The sequence below is a fragment of the Oryza sativa genome, chromosome 11 (genome assembly GCF_034140825.1).
Source record: "Oryza sativa Japonica Group chromosome 11, ASM3414082v1".
In the NCBI taxonomy this organism is placed as follows: Eukaryota; Viridiplantae; Streptophyta; class Magnoliopsida; order Poales; family Poaceae; genus Oryza; species Oryza sativa.
The window spans coordinates 224,176-245,567 of record NC_089045.1 but is presented as its reverse complement, the minus strand read 5'-3'; the positions used below and the strand labels follow the sequence as shown (position 1 = coordinate 245,567).

The 21,392-nt window shown below is 42.2% G+C and overlaps 2 protein-coding genes across 2 annotated transcripts; one reads left to right on the top strand and one right to left on the bottom strand.

Annotated features, from left to right (window-relative positions):
- Positions 1-311: 311 nt before the first annotated feature.
- On the top strand, positions 312-4,381 carry LOC4349544 (fatty acid desaturase DES3). Its single transcript, NM_001423127.1, has 8 exons — positions 312-683; positions 777-866; positions 1,388-1,454; positions 2,273-2,365; positions 2,515-2,700; positions 2,835-2,912; positions 3,468-3,605; positions 3,723-4,381. Exons 1-8 carry the CDS (start codon positions 382-384, stop codon positions 3,921-3,923), a joined length of 1,155 nt encoding a protein of 384 aa, NP_001410056.1. The 5' UTR covers positions 312-381; the 3' UTR covers positions 3,924-4,381.
- Positions 4,382-4,796: 415 nt separating this feature from the next.
- Positions 4,797-9,945, bottom strand: LOC136353955 (protein DWARF 53). Its single transcript, XM_066305382.1, has 3 exons — positions 8,553-9,945; positions 7,147-7,393; positions 4,797-7,020 (listed from the first exon to the last, which is right to left on the bottom strand). Exons 1-3 carry the CDS (start codon positions 9,734-9,736, stop codon positions 5,056-5,058), a joined length of 3,396 nt encoding a protein of 1,131 aa, XP_066161479.1. The 5' UTR covers positions 9,737-9,945; the 3' UTR covers positions 4,797-5,055.
- Between the last annotated feature and the right edge of the window lie 11,447 nt (positions 9,946-21,392).

Here is a 21,392-nt window from a genome sequence, read left to right as displayed (position 1 = left end):
ATGGATTTTGTTGAATAGAGATGGAGGGAGGACGGTTTAATTGAGGAGGCAAGAGAATCCAAAAAAGCATAAGCGTGTGGTGTGGTGATGAAATGGGAAGGAAGGAGCAGAGGAGGCCTATAAATAGGGACATAGCAAAGCAAAGGGGGCAGGCCGCACACAGCACAGGAGGAGGAGCTTGCTTTCCTTCCTTCCTTCCTTCCTGGGTTGGGTTTGGGTTTGCGTTGCGGCCCATCCATCGCATTCGCGTTCGCAGGCACAAACCAAACACCTCCCCTCAAATTTCTCTTTCTTGTCTCTTCTCCCTTTCCGCCTCGCCTCGCTGCCAAAGCTTCACAAATCACAAATCGGAATCAGATCCACCACGACACGGCGGCGGCAATGGCGGCGTCGGCGACCCAGGAGGCCGACTGCAAGGCTTCCGAGGACGCCCGTCTCTTCTTCGACGCCGCCAAGCCCCCGCCCTTCCGCATCGGCGACGTCCGCGCCGCCATCCCCGCCCACTGCTGGCGCAAGACCCCCCTCCGCTCCCTCTCCTACGTCGCCCGCGACCTCCTCATCGTCGCCGCCCTCTTCGCCGCAGCCGCTTCCTCCATCGATCTCGCATGGGCGTGGGCATGGCCGCTCTACTGGGCGGCGCAGGGCACCATGTTCTGGGCGCTCTTCGTCCTCGGCCACGACTGGTATTTCTATTCATTCATTCATCGCTTCCATTTTTTTTTCTCATATATGCATCAATCCATCGAGATCTCCATGAAAAAAGCATGCAAACACAGTGGGCACGGGAGCTTCTCCGACAGCGCCATGCTCAACAACGTCGTCGGCCACCTCCTGCACTCCTTCATCCTCGTCCCCTACCATGGATGGTACCAACTCCTCCTATACTCTCTCTCTCTCTCTCTCTCTCTCTCTCTATATATATATATATATATATATATATATATATATATATATATATATATATATATATATATATATATATATATATATATATATATATATATATTTATTTTCACCTACCTACTTCTATTGCACACCTACCAAATTAATGCTCTGAAACCAATTAATTAGTTAGAAACTAAAAAAGTTTTGCTTTACCACACGCGCGGCACACGGCAAAAGCATAGTAGATGCAAGCGAAGCAAGTTGAAAAAAGAGCACATATATATATTCGGGTCTCCATCCTATATATGTGGAACTAGCTTGTCCTGTCAAATCGAGAATCTCTTCACATGATATGTGCAATTAGGCAATGCTCAGTCTTGGATTAGCATAGCAACTGCTTCATTAATCTATCTACCATCTTGGACCATCACTGCTATGCTAATTCATCTCGTTGACCCATCCGATCTGACCATCTGATTGATATTAATAATGTCATATGCAGGAGGATCAGCCACAGAACACACCATCAGAACCACGGTCATATCGAGAGGGACGAGTCCTGGCACCCGGTTTGTCACTCCTTCTGATCACCTCCTCTCTTAATTTCTTCTCATCTCTCGCCCATCCTACAATTGCTTGCACTTCTCAACTTAATTCCACTCCTAGTACTATCCTTAATTATGCTTGTCTCAATCCATCGCCCGTACAACAATTACAACCCTTTTGAAAAAGATACACCAATTACATTTGCTTAATTCGCGGTACTACTAGTACTATCATATATATGACTTTCGCAAATATACTCCGTATTCTTCGCTAGCGTGTCCAACTGGGGCGTTTGGCAGGACGGGAAAGGACAGGACAGCCAAACGAACAGTAAGTATTATGCGACATGCTCACCTGCAATTGCATTAATAATAATAATACAGATGGAGAAGGGCACATGACCACTGCAGCAGACCACAACGATCCACCCTGCTTGTTGCAAAATATCAGCTAGCCTTTGTGGTCCGTGAATGGTAATAATACCAACAAGATTGAGACAGTAGATCTGGCTCACGTGCCTTTGCTGCTAAATTATTCACCAGGGATCCCAGATGCGATTCGGATCACTTTTTGATTCGTAGCTCAGCGTCAGATCGAATATCATATTACACATCACGTGATTTGATTCATAACATATATATGCTAATTAAGTTGTAGGTTCATTTGAATAAGGCCGCCCGGGTAGCATAAGCATCTGCTCAGCTTTATTGACTGAATAACGAGAGGCTGAATGAGTTTTGTTTTGCTTGTCACCTGTATATAAGCTGGCTCTCAACATATAGATACGTACTCTATGATCTGCTTATATTTTTATATATGTTTTTGCAATTTGTTTGAGCAGATCACCGAGAAATTGTACTGGCAGCTGGAGACACGCACCAAGAAACTGCGCTTTACATTACCATTTACATTGCTTGCCTTCCCTGTCTACCTCGTAAGTCTCTGAATGTCCTCCTCACCCGGCAACTCCACGCAATTGTGCTGAATGAATGACTCAACTGAAACTGAACTGAATCTGTATTCCCCAAAAGAAAGAAAGAAAGACAACTGAATCTTCTATACGGATACTTGAATATGCTGCAGTGGTACAGAAGTCCGGGCAAGACCGGATCTCACTTTCTGCCGAGCAGCGATCTGTTCAGCCCCAAGGAAAAGAGTGACGTGATTGTCTCCACCACCTGCTGGTGCATCATGATTTCGTTGCTCGTCGCCTTGGCGTGCGTGTTTGGCCCTGTTCCGGTGCTCATGCTATACGGTGTCCCATATCTTGTAAGATACACTTACCTGATTATTCACTTCCTCTGCTTTTGCTTTTAAGAAACTCCATCATATTTATGGGATATCTAACTGAAACTGTACCCAAAAGCTAGATATCTGATATGTGTTGCCTGCATTCAAAACAGGTATTCGTGATGTGGCTTGATTTGGTGACTTATCTGCACCACCACGGTCACAATGACCTTCCCTGGTATCGTGGAGAGGTATATCTTTTTTCTGTATTGATTGAATCATAGTTTTTCCAGAATAAAGCATGAAGGGCCCCTTTGAATCGTAGGAATAAAAAATCGGAGGAATAGGAAAAACATAGGATTCTGATAGGAATGCAAGTGTAAAACAGAGAATTGCAAAACACAAGAAAAACACAGGAATGATCGTTTGATTGGACCACAGGAAAAACACAGGAATCGGATGAGAGAGATAGGCTAAAAGGATTTTTACCAAGAGATTGGACCTCTTGCTAAGTTTCCTTCAAAACCTATATGCAACAAGCCATTCCCTAGGATTTTTGTAGGATTTGGAAAACTTCAATCCTTTGAATCAAAGGGCTACATAGGAAAATTTCCTGTAGGATTTCAATCCTATGAAATTCCTTCATAGTTCCTTTGATTCAAAGGGGCCCGAAAAGTTGCTGTAGGTTATTGAGTTGGGTGCAGCCTATGAGCACTCTATACTTCCTCTCACTCTATACTTCATTAAGTTCTGCTTACAAACACTGAAAATAGGGCTGAACATCTGGCAATGACCACTATTTGCAGGAATGGAGCTACCTCCGCGGTGGCCTGACAACGGTGGATCGGGACTACGGGTGGATCAACAACATCCACCATGACATTGGCACCCATGTCATCCACCACCTTTTCCCCCAAATTCCTCATTATCACCTCGTAGAAGCAGTAAGTACACCGCCAGCATTATTCACCTCTGCTAGATAGTATGTATGTACGGTGCACTGTTACCAAGTTCACTGAGTAATGAAACAATTGCCTTGTTTTGATGGGAAAAAAAAACAGACAAAGGCAGCAAGACCAGTGCTGGGTAGATACTACAGGGAGCCAGAGAAGTCAGGTCCGCTGCCACTTCACCTGTTTGGCGTTCTGCTGAGGAGCTTGAGAGTTGATCACTTTGTCAGCGACGTCGGGGATGTTGTTTACTACCAAACAGATCACAGCTTGAACGGCACTGACTGGGCCGAAGATGCTAAGCACAAGTGAAAAATTAACTTGAAAATTATTGGAGTCACCGTGTACTAGTAGCTTAGTAAGCGAAGAATGGATTATTTTCCTGATAGATAGCATATCCATCATAGCATGAACTGCTGAAAGAAAGAGAAATAATAAGCAGCAAGGGCTACTTACCTGCTCAAAAGCATGCGGCCCTGCAGAACACAGGGATTCATTGATCTGTTGGATCACCATATTCAGATCACTAAACAAGCATTGTCCAATTGTTGTTGTAGCTAGCGGGTCGTTCAGTTTTGACTAGTTCTGAAAGTGTCCAAGTTATACCGTGTAACCCTTTGGAGTTCGCCAGGCAATTCAATGTCTGGAGTTTGTATGCGCCATTGAGCAGACAATTATGATCCGAATTAAGCTCTGCACCTTAATTTTTCCATACTGAATCACTCACAATGGAGTTTATTTGCATAATCATGATGATCAAAACTGAATTACTATTGGGATTTCACAGCCTAGTTCATCTTTTGTTGATACTGACTAGTGTGAGTGACTACGGATGCATCCATCAGATTGTTTGGAATCTTCTGCATTGGAGTCTAGCAAATCACAAATCTGCTACTACTAGCATCCAATTCGAGTTCGCTTCTAATGCAAGTAGGCGCATCAAGTACTATGCTTATGTAACTTTCTATGGACCATTGAACAACTAACTATAAGGTCTCTATAATATCATCGGCACCCTACCGTACATGATAGCATCATTCAGGAATAATAAAAACGTAGTTATTGGAGTAGCAATCAACTCCTGCCACAAATTAAGACGAGATGAGAGCACATATACAAGTTGGCCAACAAAATATGTAAGCAACCTTGCAGTTGTGGATTTCAGCATGAACCACACAAGTACACTGACTGAGCACCATGTGTCCATGTATATATAGAACAATCAAATATTGACAATCCATAGTAGTTACAACCAATATACATTCGGATGCCCATATATCTGGAAAAGGCCCTGAGGTAGAAAATGATATGACAGTAATGGCAGTAGCTAATTAGAGAACCCAAGGCAATGCATCAGCTAGACTAGAGCTTATTTAGCCAACAAATAATGCTATACTATTGTGGACTACAGATAATTACAGCGATCCCTATACAGATAATATCATCAACAATCTAGAATTATTCTTGGCGGGAGCAAAACTCCTAAACCGTCTCCTTTCACTGCTGGTACTGTGTCCTCACAGGCCACTAGTCTAAGGGTAGAGCTACTCACATGCTTACGCTTGAGCTTCAGCTCGTCAAGGCTCCTGGCAAAAACCTGCTCCAGCCAGGTCGGCACAGGTTTCCTATCCTCCTCTGATTTCCATGCTGCGGCAAGTATTTGTTCCATTGCACCAACATCAATCTCCAACATGCACTCAGAACCCAGATTTTTCCTGAGTATGTTGCTGAACTCCTGCAGCATGTCATCAGCAAGTTTATCAAAGTCAAACGGCTTAAAGTTGATTGATCCATCAACCGAATGCAAAAGGGCATCAATGGATTTTTCTGTGTTGCCATATGAATTTTCATGGCTACTACTGTCGTCATCAGCATCAAGGGGTTCATCTTCATCAACAGGGAGGTTCAGGTCGAATGGTACACTCGATGTTCTGTGCAGTCGCTTTGAACTGCTTGGCGACTCTTGTAGCTTTTCCTGATCATCAGAAATACTGAGCTTTCTCTTGCTGATGGAACCAGAGCACAAAGATGCTTGAATTTTGGTGAGAAAATGCCTTGGGGAAACTACCACCTTACCACTAGGGCATCCACTGGTGATTGCCCTACCCGGTTCAACCAGGATCTTCAGTCGATGTCCGCGAGTTGCCAGAATCTTTTCTTCAGAAAATGAAAGGCCCTCTTCCAACCCATTTTTGCTGCCCTGTATCATGCTTCTTGACAAAACCACAATCGAGTCATTAATGTCAACCACCTTGCCTCGCATGTCTTGGAACCTGCCAGACTTAATAGCATCAGATAGACTATCCTGAACAAGGCAGTCAGCTCTATCAATGTTGTCAAGGAAGAGAACAGATTGCCGTTTCTTGCTCAACTGCTCCACAATGCAGTCTATGCCAGTCTTCCCTCTGAAACTGGAGTCATCCCAATCCTGAAGGTTTAGGTCCAGATAAATCAAGTTATCTTTGCTGCCGTGCATGAGCTCTGCAAGTGCCACGGCGATTCTCTTCTTGGCCATGCTGTCAGAACCATGAAAACACAACCAGATGTCATTCCTGTTAGGACCACGGCGCGACTCTGTTGACCGGCACCGCACAATGGATTCACAAATAGCACTCAAGGCTTCCTCCTGCCTTCCAACTACCTTGAACAGGCGTTCAACAAGTAGCTTGTAATTGCTCAGATCAGAATTTTGTGCAGCAAGAGGTGACCGTTTCTGCCATTGGCCAAAGGCAGAGAAGCCTCCTGAAGCTACTGAGTGTAGTGTACTGTGTGATGTTTTCCCAACATTTATGGAACTCCAGGAGCAGGAATTAGGTTGAACAGAGAGTTGTGGATGCTTCAGATTTAAATCATCCACCTTCTTGGGTACCAGATGGACAGACCTCTCTGAATCCTCTACACGTTTACTGCAGGTGGAACTTGAACCTTTCGAACTACACTCTCGAGGGGTGCCCAAAACCAAGTCAGTTTCCACAGGTGCAGCAGATGATGGTGAGACATGATCATCCGGATTGTCAACATTCGACAGGGTGCCATGTTGGGATTGCATGCCCCTTTCTTGAAGGTTTTCATCACTCTTGGAATGCCTGGCTTGAAGGTTCAATACAAGATCTTCATTTCTTTTGTTGGTGACAGATGGAGATGAAATAGGCCTTGCAGTTGAGCTGGAATGTACAGCAGACACCGCACAAGGTTTAATAACATCCTTTTGAACCCCAACTGACTCAGAACCTTTGCTTGAATTTGCTGATCTTTCTTTGTCAGTGGGAACACCAATATAGCGCGGAAATGGTTTGTAAGGATCTCTGTTGATCCTCTGGTGGTCTTGGTGGAGCCGCAGGCAGTACTCATTCCACTTCTTCCGTAGATTCAATATTTTTGAATTCAATACCATCCGATCATCTCTAGCCTGCACTGAAAAAAAACTGTGCATCTTTTATACCAACGACCAAAAATTATTCATCTATCAACAAGCAGTGCTTGCTGCGTTCAGTACTTAACATAAATGTTCCAAAAGACATAGGTAGCTTCACACCTTGACTGGATCAAATCCATTGTTAGGACCCATCATGCTGCCATTCTGCAGCAGGGAAGGAAGACCTCCCTGGTGATGGTCTTCAGCTGTAATGCCACTTGCGCTAATGATAGTTGCAACTTCTTGCTCATATTTATCATTGCACTGCTGGCACCGCAGGGCCTGTGGGCATGAATTTGCTGTCAGGCTGTTCTCTTCGTAGTTATCACAGAGAAAGCCTCCAAAAGGAACAAAGGAGTCCATCAAGCTGCAATAACAAGTTTGAAACTATGAGGTCAAGACACAAGCATATCGTTGCTTTATATTGGAGTTATGTATATGTCACTTTGTCATTAATACCAGCAACGCTTAAGCATTAACATTTCTACAGCTGAATAAAATGCCATACAATACTATGTTGTGACAGAAATCACTAGCCCTATGCATCAAGGTAATTCACTATAGGTGATACTACATATTAATGACAAATAATCTCTGCCCACATATATGACCCAAACTATCAGCAATTTGAGCATTACAGCAGTAAAGAACAGATGTGCTGCAGCAGAAGCACCACTCTTTTACCATGAAATTGCATCTCTTAGTACACAAGCTGTATTATTTTACTTTTACACTTTAGTCTCTCTTTATCAAGCAGTTCAAAATGTGTATGCATATGGATTCTGCACCGGCAATAGAACCTCTCCTTCATGGCCACACATATGTAGTAATAAAATCCAAAAATATTACAAGAATAGGACTACAGAGAAAAGGCTTATAAGAAGAAAATCCCATTAAATATCCTAAAGGCAAAAAAGAAAAAAGAGCTGAGAAATCAGTAAATAACACAGGTAGTGACTAACAGCAGAGCATCTAGAAGGAAGTTGGTCTGGAAGGTTCTGATGACAACACATTAGGAACCCACTTCTGAGAAGAGAAAATTTCCAGCAACTCCTGTCGTACTTAACAGAACTGAATCGGTCATAACTCAACAAGAACATAACAGGAGTAACATGGCACTTAGAACATAACTCAACCATCGCATTAAACAAAAACGGTTGTACATCATTGACCGTGTAAAAACATTTTTAAAAAAAATGCAGTGGAAGAAAACAAACCTTTCTAGATTTATGCCTTTTTAACAACCTATGCTGCTTCTAATTACAGTAGTACACTAAATCAATTGCACAAGTTGAAAAAAATATCCATACAATGGGCAAAGCACACAAATCAACACTTAAAAAAAATGAAATTAGTAAAGAACATAAGCAAATCGTACTAGCACACCTAATCAGATACACTACTATCCAAGAAACATTCTGACAATAAAGAAAGCACGGCAGTCAGCAAATGGATGGTAATAAAATCTTATGCATAAAGAATTCATGGATACAAAAGTGAAGAGAAGAGAAGAGAAAAGGCTTGACCTTGCAGCTGGCTTGGAGAAGGCAGCAACAGTGGTTGCCGGAGGCATGAGTCCAGCAGCAGCAGCAGCAGGGCCAGCGGTGGCGGCGGCATGCACCGCGGTGATTGGCAGCAGCTGGAGGTCCCAATCCTTGTCGACCAAGGGGAATTTGGAGAGGAAGGCGAGGTAGGTCTCGTACGTTGCCGACCACCCCATCACCCAGACGCGGCCGACCTTGCTGTGCGTCTCCAGCACTCGCGTCACCTCCGCCACCACCCGCCGCCCCTTCTCCTGCGCCTCCGCGTCCTCATCGGGGACCAGCTGCTTGAGGTCTCCGATGCTTATGATGAGGCCGGAGGTGGCACTGGCCATTGCCGCCGCCACGCCGAGGTCTGAGCGGTCGATGGTGTTGGGGTCGACATGGATGATACGATACGGGGAGGCGGCCGCGAAGTCGTCGGCGGCGGAGGCGGCCCCGACGCCGACGAGCATGGGGTTGCGGCCGCGGGAGAGGATCTCCGCGATGCGGCGGCAGTTCTCCTCCCCCGCGCCGGCGAGATTCCCGGCCGGCGAAGGGACGTCGGCGTCGTCCGCGGCGGCGAAGCTGCAGAGGAAGAGAGGCGGCGGACGGGTGCGCGTGGGGAGGCGGCCGAGGAGCGGCATGGGCGGAGCCGGGCGGAGGATGGCGAGCTTGATGTCCCCGCTGCGGAATCCGGCCTCGGCGAAGACGCGGCTGACGACGGGGTCATCGAGGATGGCGAGGACGAGGTGGGAGAGCTCGACCTTGACGGCGGCGGGAGTCTGGGCGGTGGCGGCCTGGTGATAGAAGTGGAAGGTGTCCGGGTTGCGGCGCTGGTTGGCCTGGGAGCGCTTGATGGCGGCCATGAGGGAGTTGGAGACGGGGGGCTCGTCGGCGGCGCCAGAGGAGGAGGAGGATGCGGAGACGGAGGGGAGCCTGTCGAGGGAGACGGCGAAGCAGAGGTCGAGGGCCTTGAGCTGGACGCGGGGTGAGTAGGCGGCGCTGCGGGCGCGGGCGAGGGCGTCGCGGAGGAGGGGAGGTGCGGGCGGGGCGAGGAGGGAGGAGATGAGGTGGAGGGAGGTAGTCTGGGCGTGGGCGCGGCGGCGAGAGGAGGCGACGGCGGCGTCGAGGGCGGGGACGGCGGCCGGCGAGAGGCACTGCCTCGCGGCGGCCACCGGAGTGGGCATCGCTGACCGGTGAAGGACTGGATTGTAATTAGTTTTCACAGGGCATGGGGAGCGGAGTGTAAAAAATGCGAGGGTTGAAATGAGAATAACGGAAAGTGCAGGGTGGCAGGTGGGTTGGTCGAGTAGCTTTTCGCGGATGGAGCCTCCTCACCCTCTTTCTCTTGGGAAAATAAAAGAAAATAAATGGAAAGAAGGAAGGAATTGAGGATGGAGGAGGAGCTTGTGTCTGTCTCTTTATACTTCCAAATCTCCCTCACTGCTCAACATATATTCTTCTTTCTTTTCTTTTCCCTTGAAAAGAGAAATAGTAGTATAGTAGAAAAATAAAGATTTGACAAATACTAGTGGAGTATAAAGAGAGGAGGAGTAAAAAGGAATAGGTAGATAGATATGCTGATGCTGATGCTGCTGCTGTACTCTGCAACTGCAACAGGAGGGGGAAAGCAAGAGCAGTGCAGTGCAATCAGGTGATGTGCTGCAGCTGGTGAGGGGCCACCATAAATACTATCGCTGGGAGTGGACGAGTTTGGTGAGTGCTTCTTCTTCACAGTGCACACATTGGCAACATACACAGCACAACACAAGTGGAGTGCAGCGTAGATTCTTCTCTTGGTTATCAACAGCTTGGGTGTGTTTAGTTCCTGAAAAAAGTTAAAAGTTTGAAGAAAGTTAAGAGTTTAGAAAAAAAGTTGAAAGTTTACGTGTGTAGGAAAGTTTTTGTTGGGATAGAAAATTAGGAATAGGGAAAAAACTAAACACGGCCTTACCGTTGTGCTCAACTATAGTCAATCTACTGTTGCTGTGCTGCTTGTGTTCTTCCTTCCCCCTGAATGAATGAATACATGCATCATTGTTCTTTTCTAATGAAAGACCCTCAGGAAAAACTTAAAAAAAAAGGGGGGCAACATGTTCTACCACCAATTATTATATATCTTCAGACTTGAGAGTTCAGTCAATGAGATTTTAACTTTATCATGTGATAGACATCTAATTATAAATCGTAACGCTTATTACTAATTTATGAATAAAACTATTTATACTTGTGTTTTTAGTGACTTATAAACTAATACTGAAAAATAGGCTACAATGAAAAAACACCAAAAGTAACTCTAAAACTAAGTTTTCATACTCAAATTTTGGCAATGACTGAAGACCAAACAATGGAGCTGCTATTTTCCCTAAAGTTATATTCCATGTACCTTTTTTCTTTTATTCGACAGCTGCACATCACGTTCTGTTTTTTTTTTCTATTTTGAAATCTATGTAAGCAAAAGTTTATCTTTTTTTTTCAAAACTTTGGCAATGATGGTGACAACAGTTTTGCCTAATGCCCATATACTTTTAGACTACCATCACGCCATTTAAACCACTACTACATACTACAAATAGTACTTGTTCTCGTTGTAGCGACTATGTGATAGTGCTATATGAATTCATGTATATCATTTGACTCAATTTCTGATCCAACTATAAACCAACACATCTATTGCTCCTTTTGTACTATAACTTTTGGCAGTCAAAATGTGTCCATTCTACACATATTTTCTCTTCTCGATCAATCACAATAATGCACTTATTTAATTTCTCCACCTATTTTCTTATGTGAACCAATCACAAATAATCACATTTAATTCACCTATATTCTTAATCACGGTGTAAATTTCAGAAATCTTCATATTTTAGAACAGAGCCAATATAGTTTTTCCATATGCTACACGAGTGCGTAGAGCAATAATCAAGGTTGGGCAGAGAGAGCGTTAGATGGATCCGGCGATGAGAGATAGAGAGAGTACGTCCACTTGGCAGCACTATGCATCATGTGGGCTGTGGCCCCACCAACAAGTGACACTCTCAAAACAAAATGAGAAGTTGGATCTTTGTGCGTGCAATGAACCACGTTGCTCTCTGCTCCCTCCGTCCCAGGAAAAACTAATCTACAATTAGATGTTATATATTGCAATACAACGAATCTAGACATCCAGTAGATTTTTTCATAGGACGGAGTATGTATATAATTAATTAACAATGTGGACATGAGTACATCACCAGTTATAGGTATAGAATGCTCTCTCATTTTCTTATTTTCTTAGCACTGCTGATAAATGTTTTCTAACATTTGGCAAACAACTTTTAACATCAACCTTACCCTTCAAGAAAAAAAACAATGAAATTTAGGAGTAATTAATATATTTTTCTGAGTTCTAACAAAAGAAAACTCAACCAGTTTTGAATTTCAGAATTGATTTATGGGTTTTTTTTTGTTGCTTTCTACTTTTTAACCTAGCTTTTTTGGTTTGTTAAAAGTAGAGTGTTGACTTTGGTTTATAAGCCGTGACCATAACAATGGCTTGAAAGCTGATTAAATTGTTCCCAATTGTCTGATTGTCCAGTTATGACTTTTCAACCGTATGTTGTCATAACTAGATTAAACTTAGGGAATTTGAAACTCACTAGGTCTTTAGTATAGGCTCTTAACTAGAAGAGTGACACTTTTTTATCGTAAGCTATTAATATATATATATTGAGAACCCAAGTTATATTTTGGACGGGGCTAGTGAAACTAGATCAACATTATGTTGATAGCTAAAATAGAAATAAACGGTTTGTTGCGATCCAAAATTCTACACAAGGAGGTTAAAACCTTTGTAACATTTTAAGATATAACAAAGCAATTGCCTTGTTAATAATTATCACATGCCACAAAAAAGTTGAGATAAGCATCTATACAAGATAAGAATGGGTTGGACAGAATAAGACAAAACCAGGTATGCTCACCTTGAGTGCTTTTTATTGGCATTGATCTAGGTATAGAAGCATATAAAAGTAATAATTCAACTTGTAAATATATAGCGGCAACATAACCTTTGAGAGAGAAGATCCAGAGAACGTACTAGTTATTGTTTATGAGTGGCTGGTCGACACGAGTCGATTGGAGGCTAGGTGACCCCACCCGAATTTAATTTAAAAGAGGAGAAATTAGTTTCTGTCGGAAGGAAATTAACAAAAAAGGAGAAATAAAAGGCCAGTTGAAAGGAAAGGGAAAGGTTTGCTTTTGAGTCACCTGTCAAAGGGGCCTTTTCACGGATAAGCATCTTTTGTCTTTTTCTTTCTTGTTAGTCCAAAGTCCAAACCGAATAATCAAAAAAATTCCTGCTTGCTCGATCAGTAGTAGCTTAACACTAAATCTTTTTGGGCCCCACCATGATCAAGTTTAGTGTAGCAGAAAGATATAGTACTATCAACTTGGAGTAGCTATTAACCGGCAACCATCGCTGCAACTGCACAATGGATGGCATCTTTAAATAGTTTCGTCCTCTCAAACTAGCAGTTTGTTATCGGTGTAGCTTGTCTAGATACATCATCCAGCCATTTAAAAAAAAACAAAGTGACACATTCAAATACTATAAATCTAAAAATAATATCTCGTATTATGTTTATTTATTTTAGGATAAAAAGAGTAGCTTAAAAATTAAGGGTCTCATCAATTGCCCATATATTTACTAATAAGCCAAAACAACTTATTAAGGAATAAAAACTAATTTACATGTAAAACTTTTATATATGTCTTCTTAGCGATTTAAAAGCCAATACTTAAAAAAAATATGTTGAAAATATCTTCAAATCAACTTTAAAATTAAATTTAAAAATTAAAAATTTGATTTTTCTTTGGTTGGACTCTTAAGTGGTACTAGTAGTATTAGTGAATCATGATTGACCAGATATACCACTTATCCAGGGTCCATCATTCATCCTTGGAATGGAATTAGCCGGTGGCGCATCCTCTTTGTTAATTGCCTACATCCATCTTCTTGCGTATCCACCTGGCAATCCATAGTATGAACCAATTGCATCCTCCACATATTTTTCTTCCACGCACATCCTCCACTTACATATCCTTTCATCACGAAAATGACACCCATCACATAATCTCTTCTTTTTAATCTAATCTAATTTATTCTCTTGCATAATTTTTAGTATTGTTGCCTGCCTAGCCTTTTGATATAACAAACTATATAGAAAAGGAGGTATACTTAAGTTATTATTCGATCCCACACTAATATAACTTTTGTGGTAAAAAGCTAGGCTACCGATGTGATTCCATCTATCTGTATATATTCTCTTACCTTTTCAAACACGCACTTTCACATCAACAACACAAAATATCGTAAATCTTTCCGAGTCTATAGTATACGTCATATTTTTGTTATATTCAAATTATTAATGTGATATATATTGTCAGGTTGGGACATACATACTCATACAACGGACAAGATGAATGTGAATGATTGGGCAAAAGAAGCCATCCCACTCCCACCAATTGACCGCTCACCACAAGCGTCGCATTCACATCTTTATAGTCCAAAAGCCATCGATGTTGACATGCATTTGGCCCTAGCTACCTATCATCCTCTTCGCATAACATGGACAACCTCTTTTTAATACCAAAATAAATGATGATCAATTAACTAATTACTAGTAATTTACCAAGGTTATAATTATTATCAGTTTCATTTATCTTAATTACCAAAAAGACATATATAAGAAGTTGAAAAAATATATGCTAATATCCTTTTAGGAAAAAATGGTATTGCTTGCATATATATGACCGAGACAATAAAATATATCGTATTTGGCTATAGAAAATAACAATCTTTCCACGAGATGAAATTAGCTTAACTGGTCATATTTCCTATGATTAAACCTACTCACCTGATTCTAGTTCTAAACTTGCTATTATTTTTCATTCAGTGGCAGGCAACGTATTCATCAACTAGTCACCGTGATAACTCCTTTAATCTCAAAGTATGTCAGCCTTGTTTTTCGAAGACGCTCGTATCAATAGAATGTACGCGTGTGTATTTATAGAGGTGAAAAAAAATAACAATCTTTCATAGAAAAAAAACATAACGATACAAACGATTTTAGCAAGGACGCTGGGCCCTTGGCATAAAGCAAATATCAAAACTAAAAATAATTGTGGTGTTGGAGTACTCCTTACTGGTTGGCTTCTCGTGGTTTGATAGAGGCACACGGCACCGTCAGGTTAGAATCTTCACCCACTCCGCAGCGGCGCATTTTACATGGTCAACATGCATGGCAGGTATTTTGTTTCAGAAAATATTTTTAAGATAAGATTTTGGGTTTTTCTATGGTGCTTAATTAGGAGGTATTTTGTGAGAGGTTTAGCTTGATAAAACTATGAAACTGTGTGATCAAGGTGTATATAAAATGCACTAGCTAATATGATAGAGGTGGTTAACTAGCGCTATACCACAACACTAAAAAGAAGACAATTATCTGTCGGTAAAAGTTTAGATGCTACTGTGTCTAACAAAATATGTTCTACCGCATAGGCTACTGTATTACTCCCTCCGTTTCACAATGTAAGTCATTCTAGCATTTCTCACGTTCATGTTGATGTTAATGAATCTAGACATATATAGATGCAGGTTATCTGCAGTACTACTCACTTACATGTGGGCCTCACAGCCTCTCGGATCCACCTATCAGTAAACGGTACAGCAGGGGATCTCAATTGCGTAAAAATGTTTTCACGAAATAGACACGCACTTTTGCTTGAAGGTGACATAATATATATATATATATATATATATATATATATATATATATATATATATATATATATATATATATATATATATATATATATATATGTGTGTGTGTGTGTGTGTGTGTGTGTGTGTGTGTGTGTGCAGCTCGCTAGTGATCACACATGCATACACACTACTCCCTCCAATTTCCATTTTTATGGAGTACTAGTTGATTAGGTCAAAATAGAATCAACCAGCGGTAAACATTTGGAAACAGATGGAGTACATAATAATGTCTCCAATCAATATAAGTCAACGTACATACATGTGTATAGTACAGTACGTACGTATATATATATATATATGTACTGTGTGCCAGTGGCAGATCCAAAAAGAAATAGCAGTGGGGTCTGAGCAAATTAGATAGATTTACAGTCCCTCTCCCATCTACTTACGGTAAAAAAAATTTAATGCGGTCTTCGTGGGGCTCTCATAGTCTTCACGCCAGTAGTGGGGGCTCGAGACCCCGCCGCCCCCATGCTGGATCCGCCCCTGCTGTGTGCGTATTATTGTTGCTACCTGCAGGGCAGCTTCGTGCATCGGCCGGCCGCGGCCGGTCGCCGTTGGTCGAACATACAGATCGTACACAGGCATGCACACTGGTTAATTTAACGTGCATACGTATCTTCTAGTTTCAGTCCGTCGTATGGATATACTAAGGGTCTGTTTGGTAGAGCTCTAACTTCTAAATTTAACTTTAGAAGTTGAGTCTGGAGTGGAATTGTGGAGCTACTTAAATTCAACTTCACCTCTCTAGTTCATTTTATGAGAGAGCTTCACCTAGCTTCACTCCCATTTTAGGTGAAACTAAAATTGTTTAGGTGGGCTCTAACTCCAAGAGAGGTGGAGGTAAAGCTGTGCTAAACAGGCTCTAACTTTAAGCTAACTACCTACGGAGTACTAATTAATTAATTAAATCTACGGATCGTATAATTTGCTGCCCATGTAAATACATACTACTCCTACGTACTTAAGTTTCTCTGATTGTGACATGAGTACAGTGGACGTCCCTGTACATGTTGAACCAATTAAATTTAATCAACTATACTTTGTCAACTCGAGAAGGACGGAGGATATGCATAACGCACGCAATATATGCATGAGAGGGGGCTTAGCTGTTGGATTATATCGTTGCATTGCATGCATATTCCAAAATTACTTAGCTTGTTTTAGCTTTTTGTTCTATATATGTTAAATATACTTAATTTTTACTATCAATTTTCTATATAGTTTCACATGTGAATTATAAATTATTCTCATGCTGGATTTTAAAACATATTGTGGAGCTGAACTATATAAAATTTTAAGAAATTAATGATCAAAATCTTGATATACCGAGCCGGCATATATTTATATTAGTGAAGTCACACAAACGTGCCTTGTTATCGCGATGTTTACCGCTAAAAAATAATTAGTGTAAAAGAGGGTATCTGTGTTAAGCCCGCGCGCGTACGCATGTTTCATCACAAGAAAGCTCATTAACCAGTTGAGCTAAGGTGATCAATTAGCACCTTGCTATTGCGATCTGCTAAGGTGATCACAATTCGCTCATGAACTTAATTTGTAGTGTTACTATTTCCTTTCCTCACTTTATATATGTTCAACTAATTTGCAGTTTATTATGAAAGTGACCGAAAGTATGTAAGCGGGTTTGCTTTCAGCACAATTGACCAAACACATGGAGCTAGCTATATAATAGTATAGTACACACTAGCTAGGAAGACCTCCGCACTGTTCATGCGGCGGTTTATTTCTCTCTGAGATCTCATCTGCGTGTCGTTAATTTGCTACTTAACTTAATTAACTAGTACTACTGGAAACCTAAAGTATAATCATATTCACAAGATGTACGCACTACTATAAAAACCCTCATAGAGATCGGCTCATAGGTACCGGTTCATTTAAAACCGGCACCTATAAAGCTTTTCTCACCTCTCCACGGTAGAAAAAATATAGAACCGGCACTTTTAAGGATGCTAGAACCAGCACTTATACTATAGGTGCCGGTTTTATAAAAGAACCGGCACATATTATATTATAGGTGCCGGTTCTTTTAAAAAACCGGCACCTAAAGCATTGAGCCGAGCCCATCCGCACACCACACCCACCGCGTCCTTATCTATCCCTCCCCTTCTCGATCTCTCACGTCTCTCCCTCTGCTCTCTCTCTCTCGTTGTCCTCTCTCTCCCTCCCTTCTCTCGCCGTCTAACGGCGCCTGCCCACGGTCGGCGGCTGGCCAGCGGAGGCGGCAGCGGTGGCCGTGCCCTCCCCTCCGCCAGATCCGGTGGGAGGGGAGGCGGCAGTGGCGGCCGCGCCCTCCCCTCTGCCAGATCCGGCGGGAGGGGAGGCGGCGGAGGTGAAAACAACGGCAGTCGCCGACCATGGGATCCCGCGGCTAGCCGGCGGAGGCGGCAGCGTCAGCCACGGCGGAGGCTGAGGCGGCGGCCACGGGGTCGGTCACGGTGGAGGTGGAGGCGGTAGCCCGGCGTGCGGCGGCTGGAGGGGAGGCTGCAGCGGCGTGCGGGGGATCAAGTTTCATTTTCATTGACTGGGTTGGGTAGCAGGCAACCGTAGCTGCCACTGTCCTCCGTCCTCAAGCCGTCGGCCCCGTTGCTAAGAGGTTCCCCTCTCCCCTCCCCTTAGCAAACTCTTATTGTGAATGAAATCTGATTCATAAAATTGGAAAATAACGCTATGATGAAATCTGATAAAATCTGATTCATGAAATCGGAAAATAATGCTATGATGAAATCTGATCATTGTGCTGTGATAAGTACGACATATAGCGATAAATTCTGAAATTCCAAAACATGCTATTGTGAAACCATGGGTGGTTTTAGTTCTTTGTGATGGGAAATTGACAAGTACTGGAAGTGCAAGAAATGTGTGCGTGGACTAACATTGGTCAGGTTACAACATCTGTGCCAAGTCAACGGTTGTTTGGTTCATGTGTGTGCAGGTGATCGGAGTCAATCTTAGTCAACGGCGGATCAGGACTAGACTCAGGGAGGAGTTGAGGTCCAGAACGATCAAGGATGCCGGGTGACAAGATTGGACACAAGGTTGCACACGGTGGACGGATACCGTGTGAGGAGGTCATTGCAACGGGCTTCACAAGGTCAAGTGTGCAAGCATCGGATTCGCGAAGAAAATTGGAAGGAGAAGAGGACTGTGCAAGGACATGAAGACTGAGTGCATTGCTGCTACAGTAATTTGGCTTACTATAGCTAGCATGTATCATGTGCACGTGTGCTGCCATGATTGAATGGCACGGAGACCAACAGGAGCTGGCCACTAGGCTTGTGGGCTGGCAGTTCGGTTGGCAGGAAGGCCGAACCAACCCGGCCCAAGCACGTTGCTGACTCAAGATGGTGAAGGCCAGGCCGAGCAGGCCCTAGACATGACGATGGCCCAGCTCGGCTCGGCAAATGCACAGGCGTGTGCATGCGCGCGCGGAAGCGGGAGATCGTACGGCATCTGGAGGCGTGGCGGCCTTCTGTTCGTCAAGGAAGCGACCGGGTCCCACGTGGTTTTTTTCGCATGGAGCGCGCAGGAACATGGTTTTCGCGAGCGCGCGCAGAAGCGGCTCGGCGGGAGGAACGGCGACGTGGCGGCTTCGGACTGATGGCGCGCAGGCGCGAGAGGAGCGGCACACGCTCTCTGGGACGCGTGGCGCGGATGCGTTGGCTTGGAGGAGCATGACACGGATCGGTGCACGCTGATTGACTTGAAGTGGAATCACGCGGATCGCACGAGGGCGCGCGACGTGGAGAGCGCGGATCAACGACGTGGCGACTATCCAGGAGGCTTCCTTCGGATCTAAGGAACAATGGACAACCAGGATTACATCAAGGCTAGGGTTTCACCCTAGGGGTATTTGAGACAATGTTTTAGGGGTCTTAGGCTATAAATAGAGAGATGGATGCAACGGTGGAGGTGCTCTTTTTGTAATCCTTTTGAGATGCTCGGTGAGAGATTTTCGGTGTGAGTTTGGAATGTGTTAGCCCGAGAGGCTTTTGTATTAGGATTAGTTTGGAGTGTGTTTGTCCGAGAGATTTTATGTTTGTGTTAATGTTCCTCTGAAGGTGTATGTTTGCTCTAGTTGAGCGGTTATTTTGCATCACCTATGAATGAAATGATTTGAAGGATTTCGTTTTTGCTTTGTTCATTTAAATTCCGCAATTTAAATTCCCTTGCATTTTGAACTTTGCGATGATGAGTTTTGCTATCTCCTCCTCACCTCTCTTCTAGTTTCGGGAATTCATTCTCTCTTCTTTTCTAGATCCGGCTTCTCTAATAGCCGCAGTTCTAGTAAGGATTTTGAGAAATCAGGCTTGATGAGTATTTTCGGGGGCAAGATTTGAATTGCTATATTCACCCCCCTCTATAGCTTTTCTTGGTCTTTCAGCTATGTAAATTAATTTCATTAACAAATGTTTATTTTTGCTGGGCATTTAGAGAAGTTTTAATACCAGTCCTCTGGGTCCCATTTTAAAGTGATTAAATACTGGAATGCATAAAATTAGCTAGCTAGCCATGCATCTATTTGAAGATATAAATAGGAATACTTGTTATTTTGCAACAATTAACATAGATCAAAATGCACACGCTCACACAGTACTGTTTCAGGCAGGCATGCGTTAGACCACTAAATACACATTTGTATTTACGTAGATATATTTGATCCTAAGGAGCAATGTAGTATTCAGCCGTGGATTCGGTGCGAAGCTGAGTTGATCAAGATGGATGTGTAAATATTTTTAGAGCATGTACAATAGCAGACTATAAGTCAGCTATAAACATATATCGAAAAAATAAATGAGAAGAAAGAAGAGCAATGGGTTATAGATTTATAGTCAGCTGCATGTGTGCATGACAGATGAGACCAAATATTACTAGTGTAGTATATGTTTGTATAAATTAGCTATTAAATTGACTATAGTTAAATTTAGAGATAGCAGTTGACTATATTATTAAACTCTCTTAGTATTCCTTTCTGGTTATGTCGGGAAAGGTGTTGGTTGTGCTTTTATGTTTTCCACAACAACTTTGCCCCTTGCTAATTTGTTATTCTTTTATCTTAATAAAGTTTTGTCCCGCTTTCGTCAGGCCGGTGAAAAGAAAGACTCAAACGAACCTGATTAGTCAGGTTTTCTTGCAAGGGAATTAAAATGCCTTTCCTGACCTCATTAATTGAGAGGCCTCTGCGGGCATCCATATATTATACTCCCTTCGTCCCTGGATATTTGACGCCGTTGACTTTTTTAACATGTTTAACCGTTCGTTTTATTAAAAAAACTTTTGTAAAATATGTAAAACCGTATGTATACATAAAAGTATATTTAACAATGAATCGATTGATAGGAAAAGAATTACTTAGATCAATATACATAAAGCCTCGCCTTTTTGCTTATGTTTGTCACCCAAAATTTAAATTTTTAACCTTAAATTTGAAGTTGATTTTAGGGTTTTTTTATCGTAGTTTATTTTTTAGTCTTTGCTTTTAGATAAAAAAATACTTATATAAAAGTTTTATTCATAAATTATTTTTTTTACAAATATGTTGTTTGGTTTATAAGCCAAACGATAAAGCTGATAATAAAGAGAGATATGCATGTATAAATGATGTCCCTTTGGCAACGACATTCATGCAGCTGCTCACAGACTCACAGCCTCCATATATGGACTCTCCATATATAGTCCATATATGATGGATGCTCTTCCTATCGATTAATTATTATAGCGGGTATATATACATCGGCCTATATACTTTTTTTTTCAAAGTATAGCAACCTTTATCTAGATTTACAATACTCCATCTGTCTTAAAATATAAGCATTTTAAGAATAGTGACAAATCAAAAATTTTTGGTTTTAACTATTAATAAAAAAATAAAAAATAAATTATGTAAAATTAATGTTACTAAATTTATCAATAAACAAATATCATAATATGTAACTATTTTATTTAAAACATCTTATTTTTATTTTTATAGATATTTTTAGTCAAAGTAACATCTCGGATGCTATGTTCGAGTAAAAAAT